General features: G+C 40.1%; 1 protein-coding gene across 9 annotated transcripts in view; it reads left to right on the forward strand.

Annotated features, from left to right (window-relative positions):
- PTPN4 (protein tyrosine phosphatase non-receptor type 4) overlaps positions 1–16550 on the forward strand; it is a 227403-nt gene that overhangs the window by 62816 nt on the left and 148037 nt on the right. For 8 of the 9 annotated variants that reach the window (XM_037912711.2, XM_037912716.2, XM_037912710.2 and 5 more), the window contains one exon: positions 12480–12587. In XM_037912711.2, the coding sequence (XP_037768639.1) occupies positions 12480–12587 (108 nt within the window). Of the gene's footprint in view, positions 1–12479; positions 12588–16550 lie in introns of those variants that run through there. The other variant, XM_027823731.3, reaches the window with a different exon arrangement.

Consider the following 16550-nt stretch of genomic DNA (forward strand, 5'->3'; position numbering starts at 1 on the left):
TGTAAGGATGAAATGGGAAACGATTGTTTTCGTTTTCCCCTCAAAAATAAGATTTCACAGTTTTTTGAGCACCACTTGGCTGCAGGTATATTGAATGTCAAAAAGTTTGTGGGCGTGCCAACTAGATCTAATTATAACATTACCTACCTATCTTGGTTGTAATATGCCTAAAAGAACTTAGTCAGTCTTTATGTGGTGGTGATTGTGTTTGCATAATACATGCCTGATTTGGGCAGTTAACGCTTTTTGGATCTAAGTGTAGTGATCATTAGGCTGTAAGGATAAGTTATCAAGAGATGTATTGCACTGTTAACTATATAGTGTGAATACTGTGTTACCACAGGGGAGTTGTGGAAAACAAACTAAGAACTCCTCAGGGGACAGGCTCTAACTGTTCAAGAACGTACTTTACAAACCATAAAATACAGAACCAATGCAGAAATATACTGTGTGGCCACTATAGTTGTAGTGCTTCATGGACTTGTTGATCTTTAGAATTTATTTTACAAGATAAGTAGAGAGGGAGCTTTACGTAAAATATGTGGAAGGCAAGTGCTACAGGATGGTGTGAAAGGAAAAAAGTTGAGAATGTGGGAATGAGTTCAAGTGAGTGGCTCAGGGCTTGTCTACACTACAGGTGTTACAGCGGCACAATTACGGCACTGGAGAGCTGTAGTGTAGATGCTTCCTACAGAGTGGAAATATTTTTTTCCAATTGTTTTAAGTAATCCGCCTCCCCAAGCGTCGGTAGCTAAGTTGACAGAAGCATTCCTCCATCAACCTAACTGCGTCTACAGAGAGGGTTAGGTCAGCATAGTTCTGGCGCTCCAGTGTGAATTTTTCACATCTGTGTGTGATGTAGCTATGTCGAGCTAAATTTTAAGTGTAGACCAGGCCTAAGACAAAAACCTGGGAGAGGAGTAAGATGAAAGAGATACTGATAGATGTGGGGAAGGATTTATTTAGCAGTAGAGAAGGTTCAGTGCAGTGTGGCGCAAGAAGAGAAGCAGCAAGTGCAGACATTCAAGGATATAATAAAATGCAATATTTTTCTCTAGTTCTGAATAATAAAACGCCTATCACTTACATAAAGAGTCATTCTGGAATAAATCTGGCATGTCATGTTTCTTGTGTGCTTATCAGAGGAAGCAATAACTCTTCTGTTTAATGTACAGCCTTCAGTCCACAAAAAGGGACATATTACGGAAGTATATACAATAATATGAATAATCAAGGACAAGGCTTTTATTATGATAGCATTCAGGATCCCCAGTCAAGTATTAGGGCCCCATTCTGCTGCACTGACAATAATAAAGAAGACTGTTCCTCCCCAAAGAGCTCACAGTTTACATATCAAACAGGATGCAACAAGTGGATGAAACAAATAAACAATGGGGGCGTTGGGAGCATTAGTAGAGTAACCAACAATAACAGGAACAGAATTTACCAAGAAGGCAGAAGTAAACATCATGATTTAACCACAATTATTGCCTAAAAGTACTTTACGCTTCTATAGTGCTTTTAGCTGACACCTCAGATCACTCTATAATAAAAACAAATAGACAAATTCATACTGGAAATGAGGTGTAAATTTTTAATGGTGAGAGAAATTAACCACTGGAAAAATTTACCAAGGCTCATGATGGATTCTCCATCACTGACTATTTTTAAATCAAGATTGGATATTTTTTCTAAAAGATATGCTGTAGAATTATTTTGGGGAAGTTCTGTGGCCTGTGTTATACAGGAGGTCAGACGAGATGATCACAAAGGGCCCTTCTGGCCTTGGAATCAACCTGTGAAAAAAGTGAGATGATTGTATACTTATTGTAGAGATGAAGGTTAAAGTTATTTAGGGACCCATGGTATGTCAGTAGTTGAGCAAGGAGGCTTTTAAACTAATTTAGTTCATATGTTTGTGCACTTTAAATGCTGCTGTTGCTCAGTATAATGGTAACCCATTTGTCAGCAGAGTCAGTGCAGAAGGAAGGCATGAGTTAGAGAAAGGCAAAATCAGGAACAAATTTGCAAAGAGAGAAGGAGGGGGAGAGAGGCAAAGAAATGTGTGAGGAATGGCAAATGTAATGTTGAGTTTATGGTACAGTTAGAGCATCAATTGGGGAGAATATAGATTTGATCATTCTTACCTTGTTCTTTGGGACAAGATTTTATGATATCTTTTGCATTTTTTGTATAGCACCTAGAACAGCAAGGCTCCAATCCTGGTGGTATCATGTGTGTGCGGTTTTGAAATGAGAATATTAAATAACCCATCCAGTGGGTACACCTCTGCCCAGGAAGCAGTTGTCGTCAGAACTATTGAGTATTTTGATGTCATTCCACATACATATTTTTTTAAATAGGTGTATGTATTTACACATGCATGTGGGCTTATACACACACACAAGTTGCACAGTGTAACTGAATGCGTGATTTTATTTTAACTTATCTAGTTAAACTGGTACAAAAGGCTGTGTGAACACTTACTTCAGTTTATCTTAAATCAGTTAAGAATCTGTGTAAGCTAAACCAATGTAAGCCACCCTTGTGCCAGAATAAGTGTCTACATTGGTTGCGCCTGTTTATATTGGTTTAAAAATGATTTAAATCAAACTGGTTCAACTTCCGCATTCACGCAAGTCCCTATATATGTTAGGTTCAGCAGTTTTACGCTTAAAGAAAAGCAAGCTCAGCCTTCAAACAGAAGAAGGGAATGTGTTTTTCCCTTGACCAGGGAAAGATGCCCTCACTGTACCTCTCCAGTATCTTTCAGATGGGGGAACACTTCAAAAAGCCTGATCTCACTATGGCATGGGTAATAAAGGAGATATGTACAGAGGGGACATTTAACCCCTGGATGAAGGCAAAATCTAGAAGGAGGAGATAATCCAGAGAATGGATGCTTGTAATTTTCAAAAAACTGAGTTTCAGTTTTTTCTTCCGAATTACTAGAGTAATTCCTCTTAGTGAAAATATCTGTGGGAGGCATGCCAATACAATTCAGAAATCTGTGCAAAGCTGTTAAGTCATCATATTGTATTTAGAGTTGACATTCATTTCACTTGCACGTATCTGTAAACATCCTGTTCACAGGACTTCTCTATAAAGACAATGTTAACTCCACCCCAATATGCAGCTTATTTTGTGACTTTTCTGAGAAACCTAGTTACGCAAAATATACAACTGTTTTAAGAGGCACCTGGCTTGATTTCCATATTCTTTAAGATGATTTTTTAGACTTTACCACTTGAAACCTCCAACTTACACTACTTTCAATAACGCTCCACTGTATTAACATATACATTTGTTGTTGGTAGTCCATCACTGACGATGACGATGATATTGTTGCAGTTCTCATCTATGGCTATGCATATGACCCCGAAGTCCGAACCCTGATGCACAGAGTTGGCCACACTGGGGGCATGGGAAGTCTGTATTTCTGATATTTGATGATGCAGTTCTGTGGCCCCTTTCACATGCAGCTTGGAGACAATGAATTTGTTGATCCTGCTCAAACCTGTTACATGCTGATCTTATCAAAGACCACCAGTGAGTCCTATTCTGAGCCATTTGCTCAAATTCTTTGGGATTGATGCCAGCCCACTGGACACTGCTCTTCAGATTATCTTTGAAGCGCTTATATGGACAACCCTTCTTTCTTTTCCCCTGACTCACTCAGCTCCCCATACAAGATCTGTTTTGGGAGATTGTCGTCTTCCATTCTGATGACATGTCTGGACCACCTAAGTTGTGCTCTCAGTAACATTTCCTCATTAGTGGTTGTGTTTGCTCTTTCAAGGACCTTAATAATGGACACTTTGTCCCAAATGCTCATTATTGAGTGGAAAGAGCACATGTGAAATTGCTCAAGCTGTTTAATGTGAAGTCTATAAAGAATCCATGTCTCAGATCCATACAGGAGAGATGTTAGAACCACTGCACTATAGATCTTCAATTTGGTGGAGAGACTAATGTTGTGTTGGTTTTTTTTTCAGTCGGCCAAGGCACCTGGCTGGCTTTATTAATTCTGGAGGAAATTTCCTTGTCAAGGAAACCGTTATTTGAGATGGTACTGCCCAAATACTTGAACTGATCCACATTTTTCAGCTGTGTACCTTGGATGAGGATGGCTGGCACTGGGGCATTGGAATGAGGTCTTAGTTGGAACAAGAACTCTGTCTTCCCGAGACTGATGCTTCAGAAAATCTATCGATGACTTGAAGATCATCATATCTATGAGCCATCAAGGCACAGTCATTTACAAAAAGTTCCTCGAAGAGAAGTCTCTCCAGTATCTTGCTCTTAATGTTGAGTTTTTGAAGATCAAAGAGGGAGCCATCAAGTGAGTAGTGGATGCAAGTCCATTGTGGTATGGGTGAGGACACAGGCAAAGAACAAGCTGAACAGCACTGGAGCAAGTATGTAGCCTTGCTTCACTCCATTTGAGATTTCGACTGCGTCAGAAAAGTCACCACTGGCGAGCACTTGCACTGTCATGTGGTCATGGAACAGATGGATGATTTGTATGAACTTTCTTAGACAGCGCAGTTTATGCAGAATAGCCCATAGACCCTCTCTGTTGACCATATCAAAAGCTTTGGTCAAATTAATGAAAACTGCATACAGGTCCATGTTCTGCCTTAAAATTTTTTCCTGGACCTGCCTTACAACAAAGATCATGTCCATAGTACTACGACCTGATCTGAAACACACCTTGCTTCTGTCAGATTCTCCTCAGATATGTTTGCAATGAGTCTGTTCAATAGAATGCGAGCTAGTGTTTTCCCTGCTGTGCAGAGGAGAGCAATGCCTCTGTAGTTTCCACAGTCAGCTTTGCTGCCTTTGTTTTTGAACAGTGATACAATAATAGCATCTTTGAAGTCTTGTGGCATTTCTTCTTCCACCCAAATGCTACTCAAGATGTCATGAAACGCCTTAATGGCCTTGGGGCCTGCTACTTTATACAGTTCTGCTGGAATACCATCCTTTCTGGAAGCTTTGCCAGTGTTCAGTTGTTCGATGACTTTCATAACTCCCTCAACTGATGGAGGGAGGTCGAGATCCTCTTTGATTGTTTTTTCAGGTAAATGATCAAGGACATGCCGATCAACTGCGGATGGTCTATTACTATTGAAGTGTTCAGCCCATCTCTGTACGATTCCCTCCTTGTTTTTGATGAGGATTGTGCCATCTGCTGACTTCAAGGGGGCTGTGCCAGATTTAGATGGCCCATAGACTGCTTTGAGAGAGTCAAAGAACATCTTTGTGTTGTTTGTACCTGCATAATGCTAAACTTCTGCACCACTCTTCCTGCATTCTCCTCAGTTCAGACTGGGCCTTGCTTATGCTCAGATAAATTTGTTAGTCTCTAAGGTACCACAAGTACTCCTTTTCTTTTTGCGGATACAGACTAACATGGCTGCTGCTCTGAAACTTATCTTTCTTTGAGATGGAAGTGAGTTCATTCCGCCATTCAACAAATGCTTTTTACTTGTCACTTAGGAGTTATCATTGAACCAGTCCTGATGTACCCTTTCCTTTGGCCCCAGCACTGATTTACCTGTGTCAATAATCACGTTTGAACTGGTTCCCTTTTTCTGTTGGGTTGCCAGTGATTGGTGGGCATGAAAAAAGCTTATCAAGTGACTACTGAAATGGCAGCTGATAGTTATGCTTGAGCTTTGCTATGTTGAAGGCTATTCTATTAAGTTGGGGGCGCTTGCACTGTGAAGGGACTATATGCAGGTTCAGCACTGCTCTTACCAATCTGTGGTCTGTCCGGCATTCTGCACCACACATGGTTTTGGAAATTCTGACATCGCGGATGTCTCGTTGGCGGGTGATAACATAGTCCATCAGGACCATTGTTTAGACCGTGAGTGCATCCATGTCGTTTTATATTTATAATTTTGCCTAAAGATGGTGTTAGTAATGAGCAGACTATGTTCTGCATATTAACCCAAGAGGAGCAGTCTGTTGCTGTTCATCTTTCTCATTCTCTGTCATCCTATCATCTCTCTCCAGGCACAGCTGTCTCTACCAACTCTATCGTTAAAGTCTCCCAGCAGGATGAGCTTGTCATATGCAGGGGTTGACCTGATGATGGAGTCCAGGTCAGAGTAGAATTGCTTCTTGCTTTCTTCTGTGGTGGTCAGTACAGGTGCATAGGCACTGATGATAGTGACGTGCCGTAAAGGATTCAGGGGGAAATCGAAGTTCCATGAGCCGTCCACTCAGGCCAACAGGGAGGTCAGGGAGTTGTTTCCGAAGAGATGTTTTTATTGCAAGTCCAACTCCATGGATCCTGTCTTCATCCTCTGCTTTTCCTTTCCAAAAGAGTGTAATCGCCTCCTAGCTCACTGATGGAAGCTTCTCCGGCCAGTCTAGTCTCACTCAGTGCTGCAATATCAATATCATAGCGGGCAAGTTCTCTGAAAACAAGAGCTGGTATTCTCTCAGGCCTTTGTGCATCGCCTCCGACAATAAGGGTGCAGACATTCCATGCTCCTAGAATGAGTTTTTTCTTCTTTATTGTTTTTTGAGTGCTGTAGGATGATCTGCCAGTTGTGGTAGTCTGGCCAGATGTTATGGGGCAGGCAATATTTTGGGCACCTTTTCTAGCCCCTTCCCTTAAAAGGGGTGAGCAGTGCTACCCTAAAAAGGGCTGCTCAGTCGCCTAGGATGCTGCCGAACTTCTCCGCTGCCCCAACGGCCACTAGTCCCAAGGCCGCCTACATGCAGGATTGTGGTTACCACTGCCAGTGGTCATCTCCACTTGTCACTTTGCCATGCCCAGTCGCCGCAGGACTTGGATTAATGATATGATATTAATGGAATGAGAGTTGCGAGAAAACCTGTGCAGGAAATTTTTGAGTGAGAAGGCTGTTGCACAGGGGCAGTCCTACTCTTTCTGCTGCAGAAGCCAGATTCCAGCAGCATGAAGAATCATTATGGCTGGGGACTTCCTTAGCTGCAGTGGGTGACCAGGACATCTTCAGTGCCTTGTCATGCTCTCCACACCCCACAGCACGTTGCTGAACTGCTTTCATGGCCATTTAATCACAAATTGATTTCCTCCGCCCAGTCCACCGGAACAGTCTTTGCATGCTAAAGAAAGGCAGTTTCCCTATCTCGCACCCATCGGCTACCCTCACCTGATTTAGCCTGCTTGTCGAATTGGTTTACCGGGGTGTGGCTGCTGTCGTATGCAAACAGCTACTTGGAGCCACAGGTGAGAGCTGAGTGTAGGTGAAGACCAAAGCAGATGATTTATTCACTGAGGAACACGACATGTTCCTCCAGCAGAGGTACTACCCCTCCCTAGTATCCCCCATACATCCCCTACAACGTACATTTAGAATAAATGAACTAACAAACAAAAAGCTTAATGGAAAATAAAATGTGAAATTATTTGCCGCAGGCTTCTGGGATTTTGTAGCGGTAACAGCCTCAGGCTACAGAATTGTATTTCTTTGACCCATGAAATTCTGTTGAGCTTTTGCTGAGGTAGAAACTATTAAAATTGCTATCTCCCTGGTGTTTCTCAGGAAAATTTTGGTGGGATGCCAAAAGAATAATTAATCTCGAGCATTCTAAGGAAGAGCTGACGCTGCCTCCACAGCAGAAGCAGCATGCTGTATTGAGACTGTATGAGAAGTTCCTAAGCAGACATAGCAGGCTAGACTCCCACCGTGTACCCTTTTGAAACCAACACACTGTCCCAGTGGCCTCTCTCCACCCCAAGGTCATCACATGGGTCAAGAGCTTTCCCAGTTCCCAGGATAGAAGGGAGCGAGAGAGGTTGGGGGCAGACCAGGCAGGGCTCTTCTCCCACGTATACCCTGCGGCACATCTGTTCTCTGGAATAACAGCCTTCTCCTGCTATCTGCTGATATAGTTACTCTTGTGGTTCAAGTGTTGAAGGTCTGTCAGCATTGCTGAGGGTTCAGAGTATAAAATAGAATAGACTATTGTACTATTCCCCATTTTCAAATATATTAAAATTCAATACAGATTGCATGCCTAGGGATGCAACTTGTTTCTGACAAACTCCCTTCTATCAATGTTAGCTCAGTATGTTTATTATTTATTATTATTATTTATTATTATTATTATTATTTTAATTCTACAGACCTCATATCTTGGGAATCTCTAGCTATGAGTGGCTAGGGTCACATCAGAATCCTAAAAAATGAATGCTACGTGTATAATGTAACCATTGAGTGTGATACTATTGAAAATTCCAGTTCAGACCTTTTACCGAAAGATCTTCAGCTTCATCTGGCCTGGCAAACTTCAAGGTTACTATACAAAATATTTAAGACATGGTTAAATGGAGATCTGGTTCTGCCACATATTTATCTTTCTCTCTTACTAAGTTCAAGGCATTGTGTTTACAGTAATTGCTGCCCAGAAGTTCCCACTGCTTCATATTACAACTTTCCCGTGATTTATTATGTTAATTTACTGCCCCTAATACAGAAAAACCTTATTTTTTTACTCATACTGCTCTACCTTCAAGAGTGCATACAGAGTCAAAATCCTCCCTCGGTTCATCACTTAGCACCTAACATTGGAAAAACACAACACTCTGTACTAATAATTTGAACCTAACCAACAAGTTCTGAGCTTTTAATATACATTATGTAGGTGATATGCTCACAAAATTAATTTTTGAGCTTTCTCTAAGTCAAAGAACAATATCAACTCTTAGGTTTACATTCTGTCTATTACCAAATCCATTTACAGAATATATCTTCAGTCAAACAGCAGAAGTAAACTTTGCACCTTTAGGAAGCATCATTATTAACTCATGGGCCAAACCTACTTTTTGTGACAGTTGCTATCATTGGCTCTAAAAATATGAATTCTAATCTACAGTTGTCTTGAGAAATATGTGAAGAACATTAAGTAAGGCCTTAATCTTAGTATTTTTAATTTGTGATAGGAAATTGTGGATTCCATAATATTAGGCTTCCACTGCAATTTTGACAGTGGGAGCCCCAGCGTGAGCACTGCTCTCAGCCCCAGGTTGCCAGTAGAGGGAGCCCCACTCTCAGCCCTGAGCAGCGGCTCTCAGCCTCGGGCTGCTGAGAGCGTGAGCTGCCGCTCTCAGCCCTGAGCAGCCAGTAGCGGGAGCCCCGTCTGTGCTCATCTCCAGGTTACTGCGCTCAGCCTCGGGCTGCTGAGAGCGTGAGCTGCCGCTCTCAGCCCTGGGCTGCGGACAGTGGAAAAGCATGGAAAAGTAATAGTGGACCTTATTACTGCAAATAATAAGGTCCATTATTACTTTTCCATGATTTTCCATGGCTTGTCCGCAACTGAGCTACAGTTTTTTGACAATCATCCCATGATTCAAGTAGGGCCTTAATTAAGATGTAATTTGAAAATTAGGTTAGGATTTGGTAAAATGTCACTGACATCTTCATTAGCTGTTGAGTCCAAAATACAATCTTAGTGTGTTGGATTTCAGTAAAAATCTGTGTACCTGAATTATTGATGCTACAAAGCCTTCTCAGGAAACAGTAACTTGGATGATTTTTTTCTTCTGGAAACTTTTACAAGATCTGATCTTCTCTGGTACATAAATATACTCTAGTATGTTTGTAGCTACAGCGGTATTTACATTGCTATATTTATGCGTTTTCTGTCTGTCTGGCCCTTCCCTCCCTCTTTCCCTCTGTCCTATCAAATAGGAATAGTATACAGAGTCAGGAGAGTGTGGCATAATTACCATGTATGCACACTGTGTTAATATCGGTTGTCTTTTGCTTGTGTGTGTGACATTTTTAATCCTTTGCGTTAAGAATTATTTTTAATTGACTTGTTTAACTACATGTGCCTCCTGATTTCTTAATATTTAACAAAAGACCAGTTTTTTCTTCTTCTTTTTTCAGAAAAAAACGACTTTGTTTTCAAAGTAAACCTGGCAATTATGAAGTGAAATTAAACAAAGCTATAGGGGAGCTACAAAAAAATAGGGCTTATGCAATAGGAACCTTAATATATGGAGCCATAGTCAGAGCACTCCCTAGTCAGAGCACTTTTGGGCTTAGGTTTTGTAGCTGAGGAAGCAAAATTTAACTGACTTTTCAGCTGCTTAATATTATGTTCTTTGGGAAACTTAGAATGCTAGGCCTCCAAGTAAAAAGCTGTTCTAAAAATTTCTTTACTACAATGTTGGATTTTTAAAATACTTTCTAACTTCTAAAATTAAATACAATTTTGGGCCTAAATTGAAAGTGCTTTTAGTAACTTGTTTTCTGGCTTTTATATTTTTCGGCTATTCCTATCAGATGGTCAGCTTTATGAATCTTACTTTCCTTTCACTTTTTTCAGTTCTTGTTGTGGTGATTTTTAATGGTTATGCTGTGCTAATGCCTTTTTCTAGATATCTGGCTTCCTTTTACTTAGAACCAAAGTATCTAGTTCTGAAGCACATTTAGGTCTTGAGAATATTTGTTTTTCTTTTTTATTTAAAAAAATTGCTGTAGTGAAAGGGATGCTATAGTTAAGAAGCTATTTAACTTCAGTACGTAATCACTTGAGAAATGTATGTTTTTTGCCACTAAGTAACAAGAAGTTGAGTTCTGATGAAATCTTTTTCAAATCTGAACAAACTCATAATGTGTTGCTCTTTTTCATTTTTTCTCTTCCTCCCCCTGTGTCTACATTACAAATGTCTACTGGCATAGTTCTGTCAGTCAAGAGGGCAAAGAAGTGTGATCCCTAATGAACATAGCTGTGTTGGCAGAAATCTGTAGAGTAGATGCAGCTATCTGCAAAACTGCGCTTTTACTGGCATAACTTGTTTCACTCATGGAATGGGAATGGCTTTTGTATTCTGATAAAAAGTGCAGCTTTGCTGGTGTACCTGCGTCCACGCTAGGAACGTTCTGCTGGTATAGTATACCACATCCCTGTACCACTGTATAAAGTGCTGCTAGCATAGACATAGAAGGGGGGTAAAACATTTTTTGAAGATATTTCCTGGTTTTGGACTATTAGGGCTAGTCTGCACTGGCAACATTTAAAGCGCTACCGTGGCAGCGCTTTTACGTGGCTTGTATAGTCGCGGCACAGAGCTCTCCCTGCACTCTAAAAAAAACCCACCTCCATGAGGGGCGTAGCTACCAGTGCTAGTGCAATGTCTACACTGGTGCTTTACAGCGCTGAAACTTGTTGTGTTCAGTGGGATGTTTTTTCACACCCCTGAGCGAGAACGTTGCAGCGCTGTGAAGTGCCAATGTAGACAAGCCCTTATTCTCCCTTTTATTTATTGATTGCAAGCCAAGCATTTAAATTTGCAAGTATTTGAATGCATTATTATAGTGTACTGTTAGGATTTGGGCATTTGGGAGTAGAGCAGCAGCCATCTTGTATTAAAGAGGGAAATGATTTTGTTAGTTTAGTGTAGGTTTTTCCTGATTTGATAAAGTTTCAGCATTTAAAAGGCTGTGTGGAGCTTGCTTGGTACTAGAATAATGGAAAACATTATTATGTTATCTAATCAATCATCTCTAATGCCTCCTACTACTAATATGGGATTTGTCCTTGAATTTTTTCTACCATTCTGTCCTGATTAATGTTAATTATCTCTAAGGATTTGCGGGACGGGTTCACAACTTTCCTTGGAAGAGTGCTTATTTAAATGTAAGACAGTACAGGATAATAACCTGTTTGCTGAGACTTGTCATAATGGATCACTGTGTTTGAATAATTTCATTTAGTAACCAGTAGAATGGTGCAGTTTTAAGACTCTGTCAATGGTTTATATATCTTCTTACAGAAAAAGTGAGGCCTTGTAATGAAAATAATGTCCAGTCATTGGCCCTAATTAAAAAGTTTAGTACTTAGTCTGTGTTCTCTTCAGTAGGTTCTTTTAGAGTGAAATTTGTCTCCGAAGACATCTTTAAGGATATTCACCATCAATCAAAAATTCATACAGCTCTTTAAATATCCATGCGGTGTAACTCTGCAAATATTTTTCAGTAATTGTGTTGATTTAGATGTAGAGAATGATTTGCAAATGAAATATTAGATAAATTTATTTGGGCTGAAGAATGACATTGGAATGTTCTGAAAAGTGTTACCTGAAATTCTGTCATGTCCTAAAAATACCAATTTAGTTTATTGCTTTATTTTGTCACTTTTTTGAATCGTTTTGCTATTCATCAAATTTGTTGTTAAATGAATAGCTTTATGGAACAATTGCATAGCTACTGTACTTTCCGTTTCTGAAGGCAACAAGAAATTCCTATATAGCCATTTTTAATTGAGGAAAAATAAGTTCTGTTTGTGGCAATGAGAGAAGTATCTTATTTAAAAATTATATTGTACTGAGAGAAATTTTGTGGATTTTTGGATGTAAATTTTGTGAACACACCTGAAATAAGCTATAGGTTTTGTGCATGCATGAAGCAGTCTGTCAGTTTAAAGTTGGCTTTGATTTTAAACAATATGACTTTTTCCTCCTCCAGAAAAACGATCAGGGACAAGTTTTGTTGGATATAGTGTTCAAACATCTCGATTTGACAGAGAGGGATTACTTCGGTTTACAGCTGGCTGACGATTCCACTGATAACCCAGTAAGTTGCATCTGTTTTCTTAACTAATTTTTTTTGCATGTTAATAGAGTTTAGGGATTTTGTTTCAGTATTCAGAGAATTTGATTAATATTTTTGGAGTTCTTATCTAATTCTTATGTCCATGACAGCTGATATATTCAGTAGACTCAATTTTTTTTAACAAATCTGAAATATGGCATAAGTATTCTTTGATATGCTTCAGAAAGAACTGTCTCTATTCTGTTCTTTAGATAAAGCTGTCCCATGAGTTATTCTTGCGGGTGCAAGTCTTCACCTGGTATCTCTCACACTGGAAAACTATTTCCCCCCAAACAATTAAATTATGGTTGTACTTATTTTCCCCTCCCATCTTGGTGTTTCAAAATGTAAGAGTTGGGGTCAACCTTTTTTTTTTTTTTTTTTTTTAAAAGATTGTTTGAGAGGCCTATTCAGGTTCTGAGAGAACACTATGGAGTTCCCTCTAAGGATATGCCTAAACTAGTTTTGTGACTAACTCAGGTTAAAATGGGACCACAAACTTTATTCTAGACAAACCCTAAGACAACATAGAAAGTTCAGGGCTTGGGTATCTTGTAAAGAAAGTAGGTCAGTTGGGGGATATAGGAGAAGGTGGATTCGAGAGAAGTCCTCACTGATTTTCCCTCCGTCTGGTAACCAGATGCCCCAGGTTCTGATCTCTTCCGTTCTGTCCAGCTCTTGTAGGTCTGCCCCAATGCTATTTTCTTTCATGCTGGAGCAGTCCTTTTTGAAGCATACTTCCCTTTCCCTTCACCTCCCTCTCAAGAGCGGGGGTTTCCTTAACCCCTAGAAGAGAGGTACAGGCTGGACAGACTCAGCTCATGGCTCCCTACCATCATAAATTGATCTAGGTTAGGGGCTGGCCCTAAAGATCTCTGGTGTTGCTCACTGGCGTCCTTAATATCAGAAGAGATTTGTTCTTTACAGTTAGCCTGTCTTCCCTAGGAGTCCTGTCTCTTCTGTTATATCTGAGAAGAAACTCCCATACGGGAGCAGCTGAGCTCATGAAAACTCCTCTCACTTTTTTTCTGTTAAATATAGACCCATTTGGAGCCACAACTGACCCTGATCCTTTTTTATAAAATAAGGACGGGGTGCGCAAAAACACTGAAAGCTGAATAAATCAGAAAGTTTTCAGATTTCAACTTATAATTTATGTGTATAGCACAGTAAACATGCATAGGGTCTCTTTTCTTTGCCCCTGAATATTTTTAATCTGAGTTCAACTAACAGTCTGAGTTCATTCTGAGTGATGATAAATGGTAGGATTATGATGAGGGTTTAAATAAACATAATGTGATTGCTTTATTTGCTATATGTGCATATTGTTCATTTACCATTTTTGAATACAAAGTTGATCAATGTTAAATTTAAGAGTCGCATTTTAGATTTTTTAATAAATGATTTAAGGTGCCTACATGGACACAATAGTAAGAGAATTTTGTACAGGAAGGCATAATAGAATAAATGACTTCATAGAGTTAGAAAGATGCAGTGATAGAGAAGAGTGGAGGTGAGATGAGGATGTGGGAAAGGAAAAGGCAGATAGTGTGGTGATGCCATGCAGGCACAGTTAAATCAGCCTGCAGCAATGAGGTGTGGAGTGAACTAATCAAATGGCCATTATGTGGTGAAATGTATGCAAGTTAGTTAAATGCAGTAATTAAATGGAGTGGTCTGCAGGCATTAAAGACAGGAGAAGTTTTAAAAAATAAAAAAGGCAGATGAAATGCAAACTGAGTAGGGTTTGTAGATAATGTCATTACTAAAAGTTCCACCCGTAACATAAATGCAGAAGACACTGATGGCACTTGTTTACTGTCCACTCTTGCTGTGGGGCTTTGAGAAAGTTGACTGTACTCTATCTTGAACCATGAAGCTTTAATAATCTTCTTATGCAGTGCTGCCAAGGAAGAAAGTTTCTGCTGTGTAGAATAGCCTTTTTCTCCATTGCTCAGAAGGTTTTAATGGATTTGTGGCCTTTAACTACAACGATGACATGCTCTGTCTAGTTTAAAGAAGGTGGTCCCAATTTCTGTAGCGCACAGGCCCAAAAATTCTGTAATCTGACCCTGCCTTACTATATACTTGAGCCTAAATATGGCGTTTACTCGGGCAGTGGAAGAAGAATTGCACAGTTTAGGTTACTGGTTGTCAAAGTTTAGTGAAGACTTAAAGAGGATCTTAAGGCTTCAAGTCACTTCGCCAAAAGGGTGGAAACACTTTCAATGGAATGGAATGGGATGGGATGGTAATATTCCAGCTAGTTCTTCAGATTATTCTCCTGCTCTAAATGAGATCACTGTCTTACTTGGGTTCAGTTTGAGTTCGGTGTTCATTTAGGTGATGACCTGTAGGCATTGTGACATGTATGTGATGTTGATCGTTGTGCCTGGGTAACAAAATGTACATCTGGGCATCACCAGCATACCGATGACGACAGAGTTTGTGGCACCTCTGAAATTCTTCAAGTGGTCTCATGTAGATATTTGAGCTGGAAGGACAGAATCATGTAGATATTTGAGCTGGAAGGACAAATGGGCCTCCACAGGTGAGAAACTTTTAAGAAGAGGACCATTTGCTATCATCATATAAATGGGTGAGCAGAACCTTGTGGCTAACTTTGTCAAAAACCTGCAGAGAGATAGAGTAGGTACAGGTTTGGCGACAAAGTGTTAATGCTTATAGTCATCAAGTGAAAGCTGAAATGAGTATGTGACTCTTGTTAAATCACTGTATACTGAATTGAACGATTGTCTTTAGCTGGGGTACAAGGTAGTTTCCATATGATTTGGTTACCAGTTAAAAAAATTGATTTTCAGATTGTGTATACATATAAGATCGTTTTTTTATTCCAGTCCAAAACTGTACACATCTCTGAATCCATTATATGTTGTATAGTCCAATATCTAGCAAGGAGAATCAGTTTATTGCCCTAAAATAATGAATAAAAGAGTTTTCTGAGCATGACAGTGTATAATCATAGTTTACATGCCTTAAGTGGCAGTGAGTTCCAACCTTAGAAATATCAAAATCAAAGTTAGAAAAATACTAATCGTTGGATCTAATGGTAACTTTCAATTATGTCTTTTATTATTGCTGTTCTGTTCTGTTATGGTTAGAATGTTTGTGCAAGAATTTTCATTGTAGTTACTGGTTTGTAATCATCTAGAAGACACTTCGTGATACAGTGTGGAAGGCACTATAAGCACAAAGTAACCTGCAATATGGCTAAAACTCTGACAGTGTAATTTTGAGTTACTTGGGACAGTTTAAGGCAGGGATGGCCAGTTCCAACTTTTTCTTCTGTCTAGCAACTCCCTCTATTGTTTACAAAAGTTATCCAGCCCACATCAGAGCATCTGCTCAGAGCATCTGAGAGGAAGGTGGGATTGGGAGGAACATTATACCTGACAGGGCACAGGTACTGAACACCTCCTCCTTCCTCTTCTCCCCCTGTACAGCCAGCAGCACTGTAATATTGCACAGATGAGGCTCTTTGGCAGCCTCCCACACCCTTTGCCCCTGCCAGCACTGCCAAAGCTATGCAAGAGCGGGGTCCTTCTCTCTAAACCTCCATACTCCATTCCATACAGTCACTGAGCCATGCAGCACCAGAGCAAAGATGAGACTTCTTTTCAGTCTCCTTCCTTCACATCTGCTGCTACTGCCACTGCTGCTGAGTTTACAGGATTAATGGAATCAGCTGCTTCTCTGACCTCCTCAGATGGAACATGAAGCAGAGGGAGAAACTCCCAAAGAGAAGGGGAAGAGGAGAGACTCCCTCAGGGGTATGGAATTCCTAAATATGGTGGGCGGTAGGAAGGAGAGCTGGCATTAATATACAAAATGAAACTGCAGATAGGGAAAAGTCTCAAAAAAGGTGGAAGATTGAGATGAATGATCAGGGTGGAATGCACAGAAGCGTAAGTTGATGAGGATAGG

Source organism: Chelonia mydas, chromosome 11, assembly GCF_015237465.2.
Source record: "Chelonia mydas isolate rCheMyd1 chromosome 11, rCheMyd1.pri.v2, whole genome shotgun sequence".
NCBI classification, from domain to species: domain Eukaryota; kingdom Metazoa; phylum Chordata; order Testudines; family Cheloniidae; genus Chelonia; species Chelonia mydas.